Below are 23,133 nucleotides of genomic sequence, written 5' to 3' on the forward strand. Positions count from 1 at the left end.
ATGAAAAACATCCATTGCAGTAGAGGCAAGAGAGAAAATTGAGGACTTAACATGTTCAAGGTGGCTTTCATTATATGTGCCGGAGGTACTTTAGTCTTTAAACTGTTTACTCTAACTCTATTTACTGTCTCTTTGACCTTTGGGCAAATGTCAGGGGGTGTTGAATGCTAATATTTTGTCGTGAAAAAAAAATGCTTATCTGGCAGGGCAGCACTACTGAAATTTTTATCACGGCATGATGCTTGTTGCTCAATCAGGCCTGGAATACCGGCATGCATGTACACATTCTTTGGAAGCCCCCATAGAAAATTCATGAATTATATATTGAATCACGTCTTTAATTTAGTGTTATGAGTTCCCTCTTCATGTTTATTCATGGGTGTTATGATGGCTTGGAAATGAGCCAGGCAGCATACTGATGAGTCTGACAACTATCTTGGGTAAACGAGCCAATAGCCAGACAGCCAGACACACAGTGGCTTTCAGGCAGCAATGATGGCAGAAACACAATGCAGACAGATAGACAAGCCATTACACAATGACAGATGTGTCCAGAGATACTCACCAGTTATGTGGTAACTGACTTGTCGGTTGACAGCAGAGCTGTCATCATCTCTGGTGTTCAGCACAGCCACCACCTCCCCTGGTGGGTCGCTCTCCCGAACCGAACCACGGTAGCGCTCTTCCAGGAACCTGGGCGGGTTGTCATTGATGTCCAACACCGCCACTGTCACTGTGGTGGTACTGGAAAGAGCTAGGGTCTCCCCGAGGTCTAAAGCCACCACTGTGAATGTATACGACGGATTGGACTCATGATCCAGGTCCTTGAGTGTGGAGATCCAGCCTGTGTTGCTGTCAATACTAAAGGTGCCAACTGATCTGTCTGACTGCCTCTCTGGCTGGGTTGATGCTCCAAGACTGTATGTCACCTGGCCATTGGCCCCTGAGTCTGGATCCAGTGCTTGGACTTGGATGATTCTGGTTCCAATGGGCATTCCCTCCATGACTGTGGCCTCATATGAGTTGGACTCAAAGGCTGGTTTGTTGTCGTTCAGATCCAACACTTTCAGTTCAACATCAACAGTGGTCACAGAATCCAACTTAGCCTGTTGAACAGTGGCAGTGACTTTGAAGTGGTAGGCTTTGATGACCTCATGGTCCAAGGGCTTATCAAGCTTGATGGCACCTGTATCCTTTTCTACCACAAACACACCATCTTGGTTGTTTTCTCCAGTCTCTCCGTTAACTAGGGCAAAGGTAACTGAGAGTGAGATGTATCCAGGAGTGTTGAGGCGCACTGTCCCAATAGCTGCACCTATGGGGGTGTCCTCTGGCATGCTAAACGAGTACTGGGGTTGGCTGAAGGATGGGATAAGGGCATCTGGAGCCACAACATGGATGTAGACAGATACCAGAGAGTGCCTCATTGGAATACCTCCATCCACAGCCTTCACAAAAAAAGATAATACTGAGTTCCTCAAGTGGCTAAAGCTGCCTTTAGTCACCATCCAGCCGTTGTCAGGGTCTATCTCCAAAATATCCACCACAGGGATATGTGCCTCACTGTAAAGCGAATATGTCACTCTGGCATTGGCGCCATCATCAGGATCATAAGCCTGGATCTGGGTTACCAAAAAACCTTTAGCCACATCAGATTTCACTGAAGCTCTGTATTCTGTAGCACGGAAGCGAGGTACATTATCGTTGTCATCCAACAGAGTAACTTGTACTGCACAGTAAGAGACACGTCCACCCGAGTCTTGGGCTGCCACTGTCAGAACTATGTCCTTATTGGCTGGATCCTCCCGATCAAGCTTTTCTATGGTGGTGATCTGACCATTTCCATCGATGCTAAACTGGTCCTTACCCACGTCATTAACAAAGGAATAAGTGATGTGTCCCAACACTCCAGGGTCTGCATCAGTTGCCTTCACCTGGAAATAATAGATAAACATTGTCTTAGCCAAGTATTGAAAAACAGACAGGGACATTGTATAATAATCATAATAAGTATTATTGATGTTGTTGTTGTATTGAAATTATTGCAAGAAAACATGAACTCCTTTCTTTCAACGATTTACCAGTGGTTCTTACCTGTATAACTTTGGTGCCCACAGCAGCATTCTCCCTTAACTCTGCCTCATATGTATTCAGTCCAAACACTGGGCTGTACAGATTGGCCCCCAGCACCTTAACATGAACCTGTGCTGTGCTGGTGAAGACCCCATCAGACACTGAAACATTCAGACTGTAGGCAGGCTCCATCCTTTGCTTACGATGACTGGACAGAGTTATGATTCCTGTCTTTGTGTCCATCACAAAGTTCATCCTCTCATTCCCTGACAAAATGCTGTACTCCAACTTGTCAAAATCTGAGCTGTCAGCATCCGAAGCCTGGACACAGGTTACAAAGTGACCCCTAGGTGCTAACTCACTCACGTACGCCTCATAGAGCAGCTGATTAAAGATTGGAGGATTATCATTCATGTCATTCACCACAACTATGACTGATACTTCGCTACTCAAAGGTGGGAAGCCATTATCGGTAGCCCTGATGGTGAAGTCATAGTTCTGAACTAGTTCATGATCTAGCATACGTGCAGTCAGGATTAAGCCACTACTACTATCAATGTGGAAGTAGTCTGTGCTGTTGTGCACATCTGAGAAGATCTGGTAACGGACAATGTTGTTCTTTTCTGAATCTTTGTCAGTGGCAATTACTTGAAGTGCTGGAGTTCCAATCATGGCTGTTTCAGACAAAGCTGCCCTGTAAGACATATTTTCAAACATGGGAGGGTTGTCATTTACATCCTGAACAATCACATCTACATCCACCTCAGCACGGGCACCAGTCAGATAGTCTGTGGCTCTAATGGTCAGGCGGTAAGATGATGCTACTTCATAGTCCAAAGAGTGGATGACACTTATGACTCCAGTATCAAAGCCAATGTCAAACTGAAGAGATGGATCACCATCAACAATGGTGTAGATAATGTTTTGGCCTTCGGGACTAGTTGCATTGATACCAAGGATAGGTGTGTGCACTGCCACATCCTCATTCACAGAAACAGAATAGAACGATTTGTCAAAGACAGGCATGGCTTTGTTAACTACAGTGATGGGGAACTCAACAGTAGATGAAAGCGGTGGGTAACCACCATCTCTGGCATATATCACCATTTGGTATTCCACATTGGATAAGTCAGACTCAAACGCCCTCTTGAGGCTGAGACTGCCTGTTTGCCGATCGATTTCAAAATGACCATGGTCATCCATCAGGTAGTAAGACACCTCTCCATTAATCCCTTTGTCACGGTCTACAGCCATGACTCTGAAAATGGGTGATCCTGGCTCAGCTTCTACTTGAACAGCTGCGTAATAGGGAAGTCCAACAAACACAGGGGTATTGTCATTGATGTCCTCCACTTGTACTCTCACCATAACTCTGGCCACGCGCAGATGGTCATGTTCCCTTCCTGCCTCAACCACCAGTTCGTAGAACTCTTGCTCTTCACGGTCAAAGGGAATTCCTGTGGTTTGAATCACACCAGAAGTTGGTCGGATTCTAAAGCGTATGCCAGCATTCAACAAGGTGTACTTCAATGGTTCATTGAGACGGTTTCCCACTGCATTGACCACAGCCACTTTGGTGATATTTGTGACATTCTCTTGAATGGATGAAGAGTAGAGGCTGTGGGCAAAACTCAGACCAGAGTCCAGAGCTTCTCGAACAAGAATGGTGATCAGAGCTGTGCTGGAGAACTTCCCATCTGAGACTTTGACATTGAAGCGGAAACGCTCTTTGGAGAAGTTGCTGTTTTTGACTGTGATGATCCCACTGGAGGATTCAATGGCAAAGTGCTCCAGTACTCCGTCTGTCAGAGAGTAGGTAAGCTCTGTGGGGACATTTCTGTCAGGGTCTATGGCTGAAACCTGCAGAGCTTCTACTCCCACATAGGTGGGGAGTAGCAGGACTGTTTCATAGGCATCCTGGGTGAAGCGAGGTGGTGAATCGTTGGTGTCAATCACTTGTATTGTGACCTCGGTTGGACTGTCTGCTGTCAACTGTGGCCTGCCATTGTCCCTCACATGAACATGGAAGTGGAAGCTAGCAAAAGTCTCATGGTCTAGATTAGCAATGGTTCTGATAGAGCCAGTTCCAGAGTCAACTGTGAAGAACATTTTTGCAGTGTCCTCAACAATTTGGTAGACCAAAAGAGCATTTTGGTTGTGGTCAGCATCCGTGGCCTTGATTACTAATGGTGAGTCATCTGAGTTCAGGACTACGCTGTTGACCGGTGCAGCCTCACTGATGCTCCCACGATAGCGAAGCTGCTGGAACACCGGTGGGTTGTCATTCTCGTCCACTACCTGGATGAGCAGGGAGGCATTGGAGGCCATGCCAGCCATGTTGGTGGCCTGGACTGTTAGGGAGTAAGACATTGCAGTCTCATAATCTAGGGGCTTTTGAGTGGTGATCACTCCGCTGTACTGATTTATCCGGAAGATACGATCGGTGTTGCCCTGCTTGATATCATAAGTCAGAGTGGACTGGCTGACTGCAGTGACTGTGGTGACAGAGTTTCCTACTACCATGTTCTCTGTGATCTCGGCCTGGTACTCTGGCTGGGGGAACTTTGGGCCAGCATTATCAGAGAGGGTGACAGCAATACGCACTATGGTGGTGGTGGACAGGGGTGGGGAGCCATTGTCAGTGACTCTGACAGTGAGAACATATTGGCCAATGGTGGACAAGTCCAGGTCACGTGCAACAGTGATGATACCCAAAACAGGCTCAATAAGGAATGCATTTCCAGCGTTCCCTGTTGGAAAATCAAAAAGAAAGAAAAAAACTGATGTCAATGTGATAGTTCATTTAAGAGCAATGACTTAAAGTGTATAAAACATTTCAACATACAAGAACAAAGATATTCATTTAATTTTCAGAGGTGCCTACCTCCTTCAATAGAGAAGTGTAACTCTGCATTTTCGCCTTTGTCTTTGTCCAGGGCGGTGACTTGGACCACGGCTGATCCCACTGCTGCTGACTCATAGACAGAGCCTTCATACAGAGCACTGGTAAAGATTGGTACATGGTCATTTACGTCTTCCACCTCTATCAACACACGAGCCAGATTCCTTCTGTATGGGAACTCTTGGTCCTTCACCTGTAGAAGAAACATGCTCTGAGTTATTATCAACACTGGAGCACATACATGATTACTGACTTCAATATCAATAAAGAGGGGACAAATTCAAAATTAATCTAAATTTGCTTTGACACTTTATAAGATGACTGATGGATAAACAAACTTGATTATGGTTCAAAGTGGGGGGTCTTTTGTCCAAAAAAAAAAAAAAAGGGAAACAGCTTGGAGTAGCTTTTAACTCAGCCACAGCTTCCAATGAAATGGAAATGGAGTGTCACTTTACAACTGTTATAGGCCCTTTGGGACCAAGTAATCCCAACACTGGAAGAGAAGATGAGAATTACTGGGCTAATGAGATTGATATTTATGCCTTGATCCAAGACTCTCAAAAACAACTCAATGAGATCAGAGGCAAACCTCAGTCTCGTATGAGGTGCCACACAGCGTAAGTATAAATAGGATAGTATTAGCATCTAAATAAGCACTGTTCCTTTGCATTATGAAATGCTACCCCACTATTAAACACAGACCAATAGACTTGCCAGTGTGAATAGCCTGGCCTGAATAAGACAACAAAACTGTGTGCCACTGGATCAATTGCTGTATAGGAAGCAATTGAAACACTGTTTTTGTTTAGACAGAATTGTCTTGCTTTTTAACTCTCATGGAAAATGGTATATGCTTTGGTCTCAATTCATTACAAAAGCCATCACAATAACAAATATTACAGAAATTGCTGAAAGCATGATCTTGGTCAGGGAATCATATAATTGCTAGTGTAATAGCTATACTGTATGTAGTCACTATCCAGAGTTGTGTTTGTCATTTAATTTCCTCTATGTGGACTTTTAATTATGAGATAAGGATCATATCAAAGCCCATGTGGTTTTCCAAATGCACAACATTCACACACATGCATGTAAACTGTGTGTTCTCTCTGCCCTTCTCCCTCTCTTTTTCCGGCACACAATGCAGAAGATTATAGATGCTATCTACCTGCTGAACTAGATAATGCCAAATTTAATCAGTGCACCTGATTCAAGCTAAAATATCTCCCCTCTTGGATGGAAGTGTCAGCCATACTGACATCAGTACTGCTGATCATCAGTGAAGGAAACGATGCAAAATGACTACATTAGATCAACAATTATATTTTTCCAGAGATTAACTGATTTGAGAAAACATTAAAACAGTGTTGGAAGAGAGTGGGTGCATTCCACACTTCAAACGTCACTTTAATGTGGCGCGTGCGAGGACTCGTTTCCCCCGAGACCTTTCACTGAGGAGTCGATGAGGAGACGCAAGGCGAGGAGGTGAGGAGGCGAGGAGAAATCATTATGTAATGGAATGCACCCAGTGTGTTTCCTATTTCTACAGTTGTTTTTTCTATCTACTGAACCAAAAGACAAGTCAGACATGTCAAACAAGAGCACCAGACTGATTCATTTCAGAGTGCAAATTCTCCCTCATAAGACATCGCTCATCAGCCCTTGCACACACACACACACACACACACTGGCGTTGAGCAAGCCCATGACCTCAAACCCAAATGAAATCGGAGACAAGGGCCTACTCTCACCTGCTCTCGCTCTCCTCTCCTACTTCTACTTCTCCATATTTCTCTAATTCACACACATTTCTGGTAGCGTCAGTAGAAAATCATCCGATATTCTCTGATGAGGTGTACATGCTGCTTCGGTGCTTGGAGTAATTAGCTTAATTGCTAAATGATGAGCTCAGGTAGAACAAGATTGCCTCTGGCACTTCTGCTGCTCTACATCTGAGATGCAGGAATTCAAGTCTCAGGAATTATTTTCTGCCTGACAAATTTCTGCTTTGAAATTTGTGGTCAATGACCTTGGGTGTCGTTAACCACCCAAGGTCAATGACCAATCAGGGCCTCTTTAATGACAGCTATTTGACCAGTGTCCTTGGTTGATTAATGTTCTTGATTTTATAACAACCTATTTAAATTCAACTGAAAATATTTCTTGATCTGAGCACTGGTTAACCTTCTGCTGCCTGTGCAAAGACAGCGAGCCAGGTCCAAACAGGGTTTGACATCACTACCTGTTGCTCTAGCCAGTTTGGGAACCATCAGAAATGCTGGGTGAGCATCGTACAGCAGGATGAGCAAGAAGAATGAATGGCCACATTTATATGCACACAAAACAAGACTGTAATGCGATTAAGACAACAATGCGAGTAAGGCAGGACTCCTGTAAACATCATACTCTGATTATATGAATGCCATTATGCTCTTAAAATATAGTAACATTTCAGGACACCCCCACATACTGGCATTTTCAACTGCTCAATGATGGACGGCGGTGACTGGCATTGTAACACATTTCAGCTGCGAAGGCTAAAAAGCTTTGCCTGGTGTCCAGCCCCCATGAATCTTTAGCACTTTTTGAATTTGTATGGCAATTCATAGGGGTCTGGACGCAAGCCTATCAAAGACTGATGCAATTTCTCGCCCCAACCGATTGGTTGGTTGGTTGGTAGTTGTCAGTTATCAAAATTTTCTCAAATCTCAATTATGGCGGCATTCACTTCCGAGCTTTTAAACATGCTGATTGTTCCTGTTTTAATTCATCGATGCCATTAATTTTTTTAAGGACTGACGAAATCGCTAAATCTTGCTCACTATTATCCAATTCCTTTGCCGGCACTGCCATTTTGGTAGTTGATGTCGATCTGTAACGCACATCATAAGTAGGTTTGTCCCACCTACTGTACATCGACCATCCAATCAGATATGTCGGACAGTATCTGTCTAAAAATAACTGCCGGTGAATAGGCTTGTGTCCAGACCCCTATGAATCGACATGCAAATTCAAAAAGTGCTAAAGACTGAGATTCATGAGGGCTGGACACCAGGCAATAAAAAGCCTTGTTGTCAAGCCAAAAAAAGCAAATTACATAGCAGTATTGTTATTCTAGTATTTTGCATGGTGATATATTACCTCTTCACCAGATGTTTCTGCTGGACTTCTGCTCTAATTAGATAGCTTACTCCTCTCTATTGTGAATATGTGACTTTATTGTTCAATTACAGAGACCTGTGGACATTGTTGCAATTTCTTGGTCGCTGATAGAAGTCAAAAGTCACATTACTTAATTCCCATTCAGTGTTGAGTATTGGCAATAGTCACATTACTGTGTGCATATAAACAAAGCCAATGACAAAGCTTGTCTTACCATGACGGTGAGGATGTGCTGGGTGCAGGCTTCATGGTCCAGCCTCTGGGCGGTGTAGACGGTCCCCAGGGCGGGGTGGATGCGGAACAGACGGAGGCTGCTGGGGTCGATGGAGCTCTGCAGGGAGTAGGTCAGCCGGTGATGCTCATCCCGGTCCGATGCCAGGACCTGGACCACCTCGGTGTCGGGGGGTGTGTCTTCAGAGATGGTGACATCGTAGGTGGGCTGGGAGAAGATGGGAGCGTTGTCGTTGTTGTCCAGGACGGTGATGTGAACCTGGAGAATGAGGGATGGATGGAGAGAGGAAGGAGGAAGGGGAGAAAAGAAAAACAATGGTTGTTATTCACGCTGGGGCGATCGGGCCTGATGAGGCGGAATTAGCCGCTCAACTTTTTCCACTTTTAAAAGTATAGCAAGTTAAAAAATTAAATCCATTTATATGTATTATATGTAAGTCTGCTCTACAGACTTACATAGATATTAGTAATTCAACTTTTATATTGTGTCACTAAATGTTTCCCTGGGGAATAGTTACTCTACTTCCTAGCTCTTCAGTATAACCACAGCTGTCTCCATGTATCTCAGCCAGCTCTCCTTGTGTCCCACACTAATGTAAGCTGAATGTTGCTGACATATTCAAGACAACATTAGTCTTCTAGATTTAAGTGGATTGTGATTGGTTGAAAATATGCAAACAGTTTCTTTTATACCTTTATTCCAATTTGACAAATGCCACCATTGTGCTCAGCTGGGACAATGCTAATACAAAGTGAGACTCAGTTTGGAGAAAGGTTTGGCCATGTGCATCACGTTTTAAACAAACAATACCACTCACTTGTTTGATTTTGGCTATCGTTAGTCCAACTGGAATGACGTTCACAACAGAACATATGCTAAGCAATAAGAAATACCATTTAATGTGTGTCATCGTACAGACTGTTGAGAACTCATGAAGTGTGTGTGTGGTTGGTGTGTGATGTGACTCATGGAAAACTTCTGAGTCACAGATTACCGGTGATGAAACGCAGCGTGATTCATGAAAAATAGGAAGAGAAGGGAGACAGACAGAAGAACAGACAGATGGAGAGGCGATAGAGGGCGATAAAAGTCATAGATCACTTAATGCCCCCTTTCAGTAATAATGTATGAATTGAAGTATGAAAAAGTATGGATGCCAACGTTAAGAGGGTGTGCAGAATAGCAGCAGTAGTAGCAGTAGAACTTACTGGGTCATAAAAGTGACAATGTGCACTGTTAGGTGGAGGTAGCACACACACAGAAAAAGGATCCAGAGATTTGTACCGATTCGTATCCAGAGAATATCCAGAGATAAGTACAGAGAGACAGGAGTTGAATGTGATGCTGCCAGGCGGTGAGTCTAAATTTAAACCCTGCTGCAGCAGTAAGCCTTCTGTTGGTGAACTGTGGAGATTTTCCCCGGCGGCACGACACCATGCTGACTCTCCATCTGGGAGCCTTCCTCTCGTCTTACAGGTGTGTGTGTGTGTGTGTGTGTTTGTGCACACAGTGGTGAGTACTTCAGCACTGTCTAACACTAAGAGTGAGAAAAAGGACCAACGAGGGCAGTAGGTGTTACTAACCCGACATTCAGACAGGAAGCGAGGTGAAATTTGATGGCTTGACTTGAAAAATCATCAGTGAAATTGATGACATGAAGGATGACAGACCATAATGATTAGTGGTTTTGGTTGACATCTTTCTATAGTCCCATTATGATTAGTAGTTTTAGTTGACATCTTTCTATAGTCCCATTATGATTAGTGGTTTTAGTTGACATCTTTCTATAGTCCCATTATTATTAGTGGTTTTGGTTGACATCTTTCTTGTTGAGACAATGCAGGTTAGTTGAAACTCTTATTTTAACCGTTTTTATTCTGTCATGACCAGTGGTGGGTAGAGTACTGAAAATCTATACTCAAGTAAAAGAACAATTACTTTTTAGGGTGTGCGGGCCAGTGCAAAATAATGAAAAAACAGCACTTTCTTAGCCCTTTATAAAACAGAATATAAGTCTGTTTAACTCTAGTATTTACAGACATTATAAAAGTAACCAAACCTATTACAGCCCCAAAATGCAGTAGATACCGAATACAATACAATTAATTAAAACTCAGATTTTCTGTTCTGTAGTATTACTCCCTGTACCAAGACCTCAGTCAATCAACTAGAGAATGAAAACTTCTTTCCATTCACATTTTTCATTTGGGGATACCCATTTGTTGGAAGCTGCCTCTTGTTCTGGGTTTTGCTCCGTCATCATCGCATCGTGGTCAAAAGACAGGTGGTGCTTATTTTTCTTCCAGGCAGCTGGCAACTTGGCATCTGCAGTAGAGGTGCTCCTCGCGCGCTCTCCCCCCCTACACTCAATCCCCGCATTTAGAGCAGACTAGTTGTAACAAAGGTATAAATGGCAAATGTAGTGAAGTAAAAAGTAGATTACTGGCTCAAAAATATACTCGAGTAAAGAGTAGAAGTACAGTTTAAAAAAAAGAACTAAAAGTACTCGTTCCTTAAAAAAAACTACTTTTTTACTCATGTGCGTTACTTGTAATGCGTTACTACCCACCCTGGTCATGACTCATTTTAATCCTTTTGCTCCAGCAAAAAGATTTTGTCAGCAGCACCACCACTGTCTTCTTTAAATCTAGCTTTTATAAAATCTTGGTTGGATGTCATTGTCTGTCTTATTGGTCATACCCAATCGACATTTTTCTTGCTGTACGAGGGAGAAGTTGGAGGCATCTGGATAGAGTCCTGCTTGAAGCTGATTGGCTTTTGCTCTGTTGTGTAAGGTGAATTTCTGAATGCCTCTTCACCTCACCAGCTAGAGCCAAGTTGCATCCATCTTGCTCCATGCACCTCCCTCCACTGGCTTTACATCCATTCATACCAACTCTACAGTTTTGTTTTTTATTGAATGTAGGTTTAGATACGCTAAAGACACAACAGTGATGAGTGTGAATGTTTGAGACAAGAAAGGTTTGGTCACATGTATCATTTCCCACTTCCCTCCTTTATGCTGCATTCATGTGATACGGTAGAGGGCAAACTGGAGAGCAGGATGGCAAAGTTACGTGAGGCCAGCAGAGAATACCGGCAATGGCAAAGTTAAAAAATATTTAACTTTTTACCGTCCACCACCACGAAATTACAGCCGGATGTTACTGTGTGAATGAAGAGAAATGGCGTGGACATGGACATGACATGAACAATAAAAAACGTAATCATTTTAGTACAACAATACCCTTAATTGTACAATTAGACATGAAAAATTACTGAGATGTCACCGGAAACGGCGACATATGGCAGGCAACCAGCAGTGTGCTGGGTGGAATACCAGGCCAGGTAGGTATAATATTAAAAGTACACTGTATTTTTATATATGAATATGCCATTTTTCCGTGGTGCCGTCCTACTCCCTCGGCCCTGTTTTTTTCCTGTGCTGTCCCAAAAATGCTCTTTTGCCGTCTTCCTTATTGTACCGTGTACCTTATATATGAATGCAGCATTAGAGAGGTGTAGGTGTAGAAGTCTGCATGGGATAGATAAGGATGGAAATGGATGAGGTCGATCGTAAAAGAAGAAGAAATGGTGAGAAGAGGGATAAAGGAAGGGTTAAAGGGAGAGAGAAATTGAAAATTGTGTGTGTGTGTGTACGTGTGTATGTGTGTACATCCGTGTTCAGGGAAGCATGTTACCAAACCCACCTCCATACCACCCTGGAAATTACTTTTGGGTATTCCCCAGCCTGACAGTGTGTGTTAGAAAGCAAAGCAGCGGCTAACATGACAGAGAGACATGCATGGATACAACAACACTGTCAGGATATGGATGAATACAAATGAAATGCATGAATATGTCCTTTTTCTCCATCTTAATGCCAAGTCTAGGAAATTGACTGTCCTTGAAAATGACGAGATGAGTAGTATTTGTGTGCGTTTGTGTGTGTGCAAGTGTGTGTGTGTGTGTCAGGGGGAATAATATGGTGTCTCACTCGTTCCCCATGTCAGAACAATCCTTCCCACTCTATAAAAATGCTAATATCATATGCTGTGTGTGTATTCTGATATTCCACAGTAACCTGAATCAAACGGAACAAAATCGTATCTACCTTATCTTGTAAATTAAAATCGGATCTAAATTCTTCAGCAGTGCTAAAAATGATCTTTGCCCATTTTTATTTTAATAATATTCTTGCAGTCAGAGTGTACTGTTGGGCTTGTACTGGGAAAACAGCCATGTAATGGGACTGAACTGGTCTGAATGAGGATCCCTGTCCTGTCCATCTTCCGTGTGCTGTCCAAAAAACTCTCTTCTCTCCTTTAAAAAATACTCTTTCTAAAACACCGTCCATAAATCATGATGACTGGAACACATCAGATAAAGTGACGCGTCTGAACAGAGAAAATGAGCAAAGTAGGAGGACGTTGAAGGGAAGAACACTTAATTGGTCTTTCAGAAGAAATGATACACTGATAAAAATCCATGCTACAGTTTAGATTTGCCCATACCGTTTGTGCTGGATGAGCCAGATAAAGCTAACAGTTTAGCATACACCATAGCATACACTATTTTAAGAAATAATAGACTTCATGCTAACACTTCAGCATACACAATGTTCAGAAATAATAGACTCAATGCTAAGACTATAGCATACACTAGGTTAACAAATAATGGACTCCATGATAACACTTTAGCATACACTATGTTAAGAAATAATAGACTCCATGATAACACTTTAGCATACACTATGATAAGTCATAATAAGCCACCTGCATTATTCCACAAGTAAGAAAATGAGAACTTGTAGCAGCTCTAAAGCTAAGCTAAATCTTAGCCTAAATGATATGAGGCTAATTGCCATGTTCACGTAACGCCGGATTTACCGTAAATACGAGTTGCCGACTGGGAAAAACCCTTCATGTCTGCCTCCTAGTGGTAATTACAAGTAGGACGTGGAATTTTTTTGTGGGCTCCGATATCACCTACTAGGTGTCACGAATTGTGGAAGTGTGTCAACACAGGTGGCAAACACTGCAGCAAAGGCTGTATAATAAAAAACAACTTTTTCTGACGAAAAGGTCAGTCTTCTTAATTTTTTCTTTTTTTCCTGTTTCAACCACCCTATCACGAATGCCACTGAACTTATTTGTTTTAAAAAATAATTTAAAATGAAAAAATAAATAATAATAAAATAATAATAATAATAATAATAAAAACGTTTTGGTAACGCTTTATTTTCCAGGTCCACAATTTCCTAATAATTTCCTAGAAAGGAACTGTTCATCTCTTAGGAAGTTTCCTGGAAAGAACCATGAAATTATGTAGTAGTTCTATAGAAAATGTCAGCAGTCTGGCGGAGTCGATAAGACACTGTCAATTTCTAAAATAATTTCCTGTATTGGAAAATTAATAGGCAGAGGTCAATTATCAGAAGTCATTATTCACATAATTATATAATAGAGTTATTTGTTGAATTCTTAATTAATTCTAGTTAATTTCTAATTTTCTATATAACTACTACATAATTTCATGGTTCTGTCTTGGACACAACTGTTGGAGGTACTTACCAACTACCATTGAACCCTTTCTCTATTTTCCTTGTAATTAGTACAGAATGTCATGGTTCTAGAAATTAGCATTAATTTCTAGGAAATTATTAGGAAATTGTGGACCCGGAAAATAAAGCGTTAAAAAATATATGAAACAGTTAACAGTTTAATATATGATTAAGATCTTGTTGCATTATGCACATACTAATATGTAATAATGCTGGATAAAAAACTTTATTTCCACATTGTTAGGTAGTCATACAAACAATCTGTTACACACACTGCTGTTTCTGCTTGCTGTTCACCTTTACATGATGTGCTATTGTTAGTAGAAAGTCTGCCTAAAATGAATCATTTCAATCAGTGATCAGATTGGTGATTAGCCAATCACACTGTCACTGAATCAGTAATCACAATCAGACCGAAAAAAAACCTGATTGGTGCATCACTGGTGGTTTGAATCCCAGGAACAGCGGGGAAAATCTGTGAATGCGTGGAACTGTATGAATGTGAAGCAGGGTGTTGCCGGAAAAGAGCATGGGGCTCTGCTGACTTTCCCTGGATAAATAAAGGTTATCCGCTCTCCTTTTAAATCAGTTCTGGTACCTGCGTGTAGGCCATGTTGGCGCCGTCCGTCACCTCCACCGTCAGGTTGTAGAAGGAGCGCTGCTCGGCGTCCAGAGGCTTGGCGATGATGATGGTGCCCGCGGCCTTTTCCACGTCGAACACGCTGTCGCTGTTCCCGCCTGGTCCGCAGGATGAAGGTCAGGCGAGAGGAGGAGGAAGGAGGGGGGGGAGGGGGGGCAGAGAGCTTCAATCATACAGACATACTCAGAACGCACACGATTTCTGATGACGATATGAAGATACACACACACACACACACAAAGCGGACACAGTCTTGTTGAACAGTGGTTTTCAGTCATGCGTCACCGTGTGCAACATTATATTTACATTTATTTATATATGGCGCATTGTTCATAGTTTTCTGTAATCTAGACTTTTTCCCATACTTCCTATACATTCTACTTAACGCCGCAATAATTCCGATTTTTACGTAAAAATCCATCTGCAGCAGAGGAGAGCGTCTCATCCCCAAGTTCTGTAGCTTCACCCCATTTGCCTGAGTTAAATTCTGGTGTTGGTATGTTCGCTGGTGGGAAATCTTTCCACACAGGAGGTGACGAATTGAAACTTATGAGTGAAATCCAAAAGCGTCTCCTTAACAGCAGCAAGTAAGTAATGAAGTCCTGGCTACTGAAGTCCTTAAAAAAACCCAAAAAATACATTTAAAAGCAGCCATTCAGGGCTGCCAAGGTGTGAAATTGCCTCCTGCAGCTTTATCGTGTTGAAATTGTCAGTTGTGTATGTTTGTATAACCTCAATTAGCTACAATGTTGTTTATATTCTATTTTTATATTCACATTCATTTTCCCAACGGGGATCGTTAAATATTCATCTTACGACGACCCGAGAGTCTGCAGGTTTGTCTGCTGCTGCAACGATTGGTTGGAACAAATGGCACATGATTGGAGACCACTGTTGTAGACACACACTCTCCATTCATTCACTTTGCTTGGCTGTGAGTGTGTCATGGCGTGGGGGGTGGGGGGGTGGGTGAATGGCTACTGACAGGGTTCAGCTCCCCGCAGACACCAGCAACACAGACGAATGCAAAACCAACAGTCAAAGGCACAAGATCACACCAACACGAGCCAACACATGAACACTGGCCATGCAAGCAGCACGGAGAATGCAAAATCTGTGTGTGTGTGTGTGTGCATGAGTGCTCTATTAGTGTGTGTACTGTACATGTGGTAAACGGATGCGATGCACATGGTGTTCAATCAGGTGGTGTTGATTAAGGTCTTCGGATCAAAGTGACGTGTTGTGAGTCTTTCCTCTCTCTTACTACATTAATGGTAACATGGGGGGGAAGGGTATATGTGTGTGTGTGTGTGTGTGTGTGTGTGTGTGTGTTTATGTGGGGGTGGGTGGGGTGAGGGGGGTCGTTAATGAAGGCGGCAAATTAAAAGCCGCTCTGTCGGCGGGGCTGCAACGGCGGCGGCCCTGTCAGAAATTATAGCGCTAAGAATGGTGCCTTAATTAAACACCAGTCTCATCTCGCCACCCAAATTGATTTCAATGGGTCATTTAGTCTGAGCAGGAGTGGGAGTGTGTATGCAGGGGGTTATTTGTGGTGTGTATATATGTGTGTGTGTGTGTGTGTGTGATAGAGAAAAAGAATGTGTCACCATCTGCTAGTCTGCATGCCTGTGTGGATGACTGTTTGAGTGTGTGTGTGGTGCAGACTCAAAGGGATTCCTCGGCGGCGTCTCTGTCTAATAAATCCATGACCTCAGCCCAGCACCAGCTAAGACTGCAGCCCTCCACCACTCAGCCATGGTGGAGTGTGTGCATGTGTGCGTGTGTATCAATATGTGCCTTCGAGTCCTCTGTGTGTGTGTGTGCGTGCGAGTCCTCTTGCGCACTGAAGCCCACAATCCGGTTTCCTCCCCAGTTCGGTGATATTTCTGCTAAACTCTCAGTTCTCTTAAATCACAGTAATTGCAGTGAAGCAGCTCTGCTGGTTTTCCTAAAGAGAGCTGCGGTGGCTCTAAAACATACTCCTCGACCCGTCTCTTCCACTTCCACACTGCTGCGAGATGAAAGCTCCTGACGGGTGAAAACAACATGATGAAAGTCTGAACTGTGAGTTTATACAACACTCAGCTATGGGCCATTGTGGCTGTTGAATTAGCTGTGATGGGTCATGTACAGAACATGACCCAACTAATGGCGTGTCCTTGTATTTGCAAGTTACAGTGAGTTTGTGTCATGTTACATGGGCTGCCATGTTGAGGCATAGTTAAACATATCAACCAGAACACTGTGCATCCTTTGGCTTTAGCCAGTTGAAGAAAGAACACAAAATTCTTGCTTGTATTGTGGCAGAGCAAGAAAGGTTAACGATAAAAAGCCCGACAGAAGCTATATGGCATTCTGCGATCACAGACAGCTTCAAACGCCCATGTCTGCCCTGCTGCCTGCCCTGCTGCCTGCCATCTAACCCAATCTTTCTCATTTAAGAGAGGAGGAACAGGAGGGTTTGGCAGGAATCAGCGCTGAGGCCGGAAAAAAAACTACCGATTACAGAGGGAGGAAAACCGAGCGCTCCGCAACGTGGGGGAGGCACAAAACCCTCTGCTGTGCACTAAAACTGGTTCCCTCTGCCTTTCCGATGCAGATTAACAAAAAGTCACAAAATTATTAAAAAAACACCAAAAAAGTGTTTTTCCTTGCTTTGAAGGAGGGAGGCAGTCACTGCTTTGCATAAACAGATAAAACAAAGACAACTGATGGAAGGGAAAAAGGAGGACAAGGCTCCCACTGCACTGAAAACCAGATCATCCAGACGGAAGCATATACTGTCTCTAAACAGCTACACTGAAGAGAATAGAGTGACAGTGTGTGTGTGTGTGTGTGTGTGTGTGTGTGTGTGTGTGTGAGACACCGCAGATTCACCCTATTTGCCCAAATTAAATTCTGGTGTCGGTATGGTCACTGGTGGGAAATCTTCTCCACACAGGAAGTGATGAATCCAAACTTTAGAGTGAAATCCAAAAGTGTCAGTGAGTAAAGGCTCCATCCAGAGAAAGCTGGACTCACCAATGATGGCTGAACCTCTTCACCACCTCCACCCTACCACACACTAAGAAGAAGACATTTAGTTTACTGACGTCACTTACAATTCGTACCTACATACACTCTTGCTGCCTGTTGGGGCTGCAGAAGTGCAAAATTACCCCACATTGTTTTAAAGCTCTATGTGATAACTTGGCACATCAGCGCCTACTCTGGTCAGAATTCGCAACTGCGCTCTGTCGATTTTACTGCCATCGCACTTTTAATGACGTCTGACACTGTAGGGTGCTTGGGATAAAGCTGTTTGTACACATAAACACACAATACTGTAAAATGCTTGGGATGATACGGAAGAGGATTAGGGCCACGTGAAAAATGTATTTGAATTCAGAGTTTAAAGACAGAATTCTGGGTTTAAAATCAGAATTCTGAGATTAAAGTCAGAATTAAATAAATTTTAAAAAATAAATTTTTCACATGTGGCCCTAATCCTCTTCCGTACAATAAAGTGCTGTCTGCCGTTGTAGAATAAAACTCACAAAAGCTAATGGGCTAATATATAGCTATGATGCTAACGCGGCCGCGCTAGTTAGCATTAGCGTCTACTAACATAGTACCTGGATGTTATGTAAAACGCATCACTTCCTGTGCGACACTATTATTTCTATAGCTATAACAAGACCCACAACCACCCTGTTCTTTCTTTGCTTTTCTTTTTTCATCAAGTATATCAGTCTTCATTCTGTCCTCTGTAAGTGGATTTTGTCCTTCTTCATCTCTGCTGTTTCTCCAGCTTCTCTGTTCTTCTGCCTGACTGCTGCCCTGTACCTCTTTATATCTCTCCCTCTCACCAGACATTTTCCTCTGTCCTTCTCTTCCTCTTTCTCTCCTACAATCTGTAATCCCTCCTGTCCTCCCCATATCGTCCTGCAAACCCACTCCTCTCTCTTCTTCTTGTGTTTCTCACATTATACCTTCCCCCTCCGGCATTTTCCATCTTCTTCAACCTCTTCACCCTTTCATACACCTCTCTCTCGCTCTCTATCTGTTTTCACCTCCTGTTCCTCCAGCCTCGTCTCCTCTCTGCTGTTTCACCTCCATCGACAGCTTGTTCGATTTCTTTTTCTATTATTTTTTTCCCCACCTCCCCCCCTCTCTCTCTGCCCTCACTCCCCGACCCTGCTTCACTTTACACATTCACTTTTCTTTCTCTGGGTGCTGGGTGTTGAATGTTGGGTGTTCAGTGCTGGGTGCTGGGAGCTGGGTGTTGGGTGCTGGTGCTTCACCGCCAAACCTGCTGGTCCACAGCCCAGTGCAACCACTTATGCACCTAATTGGGGGTGGTGGTGTGTGTGTGTGTGTGTGTGTGTGTGTGTGTGTGTGTGTGTGTAGGTGGGGTGCTGCTAACAGCAGGTCATTAGACAGAGCTGTCGCCAGGGTTGCCCACGGGTCGTTGCCATGGGAGCAGCTAAATAGGGCCTGATAGCTTGCCACCAAACCTTCATCCCTTCTATTAACCTTGGAAAGGAGATCTGCCATGTACATAAATGTGAGAAACACACTCACACAACACAGAATGCACACTAACACACACACACTAACACACACACATCCACTCTGGCCGAGCTTCTGTGTGGTTTACCCTCCTTGGCCAGCCAACTCCAACCAACCGACCACAAGAAGGCATGAGCAGCGCCGATGAGAAGCACAGGGGTGAATGATGAGCGCTAACCACAAAGACAAGATAAAGGAAAGGAAAAGGCACAGGAAAGGAAAGGGTAAAGAGGGCAGTGAAGGGCGGTAGTGGAGGTTGGAAGCGAGATACCTTCTGAGGAACAGTTCCTGCCACAAGCGTTCTGCAGAATATAGAACATCTCACGGAAAGACCTGGGACCTTCCAGGCACGAAGCGTTGAGGAGAAAGAGGAGAGAGAAGGTGAGAGAGGCAGGAAGGAGAGACAGGGCCGAGGGAAGAAGACACAGCGATTGAGGATGAGGTGGCGAGACAGATAGAACGAGAAGGGGATGGAGAGAAGACGGCAGGAGGGAGGCGTGAACTCCAGCTCCTGACTGGCTGAATTTCCCATTCAATGATGTGGACATGGGCTGGGCTGTATGGAGGAATGATGTGGACTAAATTAAATGAGTAAATACATATATAAATAATTAATTGAACTGTAAAATGTAATTATAAATAAATGTATGTATTGTAATGTATGTATGTATCTTAGAATAATTAATTAAAATTAATAAAATTAATAAAATTAATGTCATAACAAAATAAATAAATGAAAGAATACATTTTTTTTTAATTAAATACATTTTGAATGTATTTATTTCAGTGATTCCAAAAAATTATAATGTGTTCAGGTTAAGGGTTTGTTAACATGGAGGAGAAATGGAGATAGAGCGAGAAATGTGATTTGAGAGAAATAATGTCTACACAGTGAGAAAAGATGACTTGAAAAGGAAAAATATACAGAGGGAGAGAGATGGACAGAGAGACAAAGAGAGAGAGAGAGAGAGAGAGAGAGAGAGAGGGAGAGAGAGAGAGAGAGGGAGAGAGAGACGGAGAGATGGACAGAGCTATGAAGAGCCAGAAGCACAAGCCAGAAGGTATCTCCAGCTGGCTACACACTGACTGTCACTGCTCAGTGACAAAAAAAAGGAAAGATGGATGGTGCATTCTGGGAAATGCAGTCCTGGTCGCTGTAGTCCGTCCACTCTGGGCTGGTTGGAGCCCAGAGTGCGTGTATTAAGGCTGGGAAACTGTCAGTGTACATATAGTATTGCATGGCATTACAAAGTAATAGAATTATCATTAAAACACTGATTAGAATTAATAAATCAAATAAGTTTTACCAGAATATTCACAATATATAATGCCATCAAAACTGAGCTTAGTGCACTGGGCATGACATAATCTTGTTAAGCCTTTCAAGTGGATGAAAGTGAACTTTGACGGATCAAAGGGATTTAAGTGTGCCATGTTGGGCATTTCACACTGTTAAAGGGGAATGTCACACTGGCTTTAAAATTTGTCATAATGTTCTTTACTAAGAGCAAATCGGCGCCTCCTCCCTAAGCAGCTGCAGTCAGACAGCAACTAAATAACTCATGAATAAAGGTTATAAACAAGAGTAAATCTCTTAAAGGGATAGTCCCTTTCAAAATAAGAGTTTTAGAATGTCAAACCCACTAGGTGAATTAAAGAGTTTTGTTTAATTTTGAACTGAATCCATATCAACCCTGTATAGGATGCCTAATATTGCTGATATTTTCTGTTTTTCTAAATTCCTACTGGGCATACAGACCTGGCAGCTGGAAGAGGGGTCACCATGGTGACTGTGGGATGGGCAGAACATAACGGATCATGCAGCGAGGCCACAGTACCCGATCTGCACCTCATATACACCAACACCACCACACGCCAACACTGTCAGCCCAACACACACCATGCACCGAGCCCGGACACACCATACCTCATACTAAAAAAACCCTCCACCGGCTGACAGAGTTTCACCTTAACCTATGAGCGGCTTTACCTGCAATGTCAAACCACAAGGGGGTGGAGCTCTGATGCATGGAGACCACGCCCACAATCTCAGCCACCTTGTCGTTCTCCATGATGGTGAAGTTGTAGAAAGGCTCGTCGAACAGCAGAGGCAGCGCCGACGGAGGAGGGCGACGGATCCACTCGATGTGGAGCCGAGCTGTGGACGACTTCTGAGGACGGCCGTTGTCAGTCGCTTTGATCTGCAGAGAGAAAAGATGAACAGAGAGGGTACATCATAAAGTAGAGACAAGGAAGGGTTAGAGAAGAGGCACAGTAATTAAAATAGCATGTACTAAAACAAAGAACAGAGATCTTTTGGATATTTCTGACTTGGGTATTGAAACTCTTTTATCAAATGACATCAATACTACCGAGTATCCAAAAACTTTTGGCGCCAACTTTCAATACTTTAAATTAATTACAGCAGAAATCCCTTTTCCTACCACTCTTCTCGCATACAATTGCTGTCAATGTTGTTTTAGAGTGATTGGCAGAGAGGGAGATATGCTGGTTATATGCAACTAAGGCAATGCCATATTGGCTCCAACTCAAACACAGCCAGTGTGGCTGTCAATTTTATTTGTATGGTGGATATCATGTTTTTTTCTGAAAGCCTTAATTTCAATCAAATTTAAAACCAATTTTACCTAAAAAAAAAATCTGAAAGGTAAAAAAAAATCTGTATCAGAGTGTAAGTCTGCAAAACCAGGCACATTTCTCACAAGAAATGCAGTGCAACAAGAAAAATCTGTTTAAACACTTCTCAAACCAAATTTAAGATCAATTAAAATTTAGATAATTAAACTAAAAATATCTTAAAATTGTTAAGGACCTGCAGACACCCTAACTAAGAAGTAAATGGAAGTTGCGTACAGTCAGGATATCGTAGCTCCCAGCAGCGAAGGCCTTGCGCGACGACACCACTGCTGTCTTGGGGTCGATGAAGAACTTCCCGTCCTCGTTGCCGTCGACGATGCTGTAGGAGAGGTCAGCGTTGGGCCCATCGTCACGGTCGTAGGCGAACACCCGGTAGATGGACTCGCCCTTCTTCCTGCGCTCCCTCTCTGGCAGTTTCACCTGGTAGACCTTCTCAGGAAACGTGGGCTTGTTGTCATTCTCATCCAGGACCTGGACCATAACCCACACCGTGCTCTGCCTAGGACTCGGACCGCCGTCTGAAACCGTCACCTGCAGCGGCGTAACAGTCAGAGATGCATGAACACACACGCACACAACTGCACCGGTACCTAAGGAGTATAAGGGTGCATTTCGCATCAAGCTTGTTTGGAGTTGCCTGGTATCCAGCCCTCACAATTCGCAGTCTTTAGTGCTTTTTGAATTTGGGGAATTAGGGGTCTGGACGCAAGCCTATCCACTGGCAGTTAATTTGGACAGATACTGTCCAACATACCTGATTGGATGGCCGATGTAGGCGGGACAAACCTACTTATTATGAGCGTTACAGAGTGCGACAACAACTACCAAAATGGCAGCGCCGGCAAAGGAATAGATGATAGCAAGCTAGATTTATCGACTTATTCAGTCCTTAAAAAACTTAAATGGCATTGATGAATTAAAACAGCAACAATCAACATGTTTAAAAGCTCAGAAAAGAACACCACCATGATTGTTGTTAGTTCTGAGGAGTTTCCAGATTACGTCAATCTGCTTTGCTACTGTGATTGGTCAAAGATTTTGATAACTGACAACTAACAGCCCTTTTCTGAGCCAGGAAAAATCCTGGTTAACGTTTCCACTATGGTTCAGACCAAAGAAAACAAACTGTAGGTGTGATCACACCCATAGGCAAGTCCAGCGTTGTTTAAAATGCACCAGCAGCCGTCTGAACTAATTCCAGTTAGCTGCCATTCTCTGCCAGTCTTTGCCATTCTCTGAGTTAATGGAACAGCAGAGATCCTTTTCCTTTTTATCTTATTTCCTGTGTTTTGACAGCTAATTAATTTAGCTGCGACTGCATTTCAACCATGATAAAGAGCCTGATCACT

The 23,133-nt window shown here is 43.2% G+C and overlaps 1 protein-coding gene across 5 annotated transcripts in view; it reads right to left on the minus strand.

Moving 5' to 3' along the window:
- The window catches only part of fat3a (FAT atypical cadherin 3a), a 126,901-nt gene that overhangs the window by 42,799 nt on the left and 60,969 nt on the right, over window positions 1–23,133 (minus strand). For 2 of the 5 annotated variants that reach the window (XM_078284096.1, XM_078284095.1), the window contains exons 4-11: window positions 22,001–22,315; window positions 21,117–21,327; window positions 19,398–19,466; window positions 14,534–14,673; window positions 8,355–8,630; window positions 4,958–5,168; window positions 2,095–4,823; window positions 566–1,934 (exon numbers count right to left, since the gene is read on the minus strand). In XM_078284096.1, coding sequence (XP_078140222.1) covers window positions 566–1,934; window positions 2,095–4,823; window positions 4,958–5,168; window positions 8,355–8,630; window positions 14,534–14,673; window positions 19,398–19,466; window positions 21,117–21,327; window positions 22,001–22,315 — 5,320 coding nt within the window. Of the gene's footprint in view, window positions 1–565; window positions 1,935–2,094; window positions 4,824–4,957; window positions 5,169–8,354; window positions 8,631–14,533; window positions 14,674–18,866; window positions 18,870–19,397; window positions 19,467–21,116; window positions 21,328–22,000; window positions 22,316–23,133 lie in introns of all 5 variants that reach the window. The other 3 variants (XM_071905366.2, XM_071905365.2, XM_078284097.1) reach the window with 2 other exon arrangements.

The sequence above is a fragment of the Centroberyx gerrardi genome, chromosome 6 (genome assembly GCF_048128805.1).
Source record: "Centroberyx gerrardi isolate f3 chromosome 6, fCenGer3.hap1.cur.20231027, whole genome shotgun sequence".
NCBI classification, from domain to species: domain Eukaryota; kingdom Metazoa; phylum Chordata; class Actinopteri; order Beryciformes; family Berycidae; genus Centroberyx; species Centroberyx gerrardi.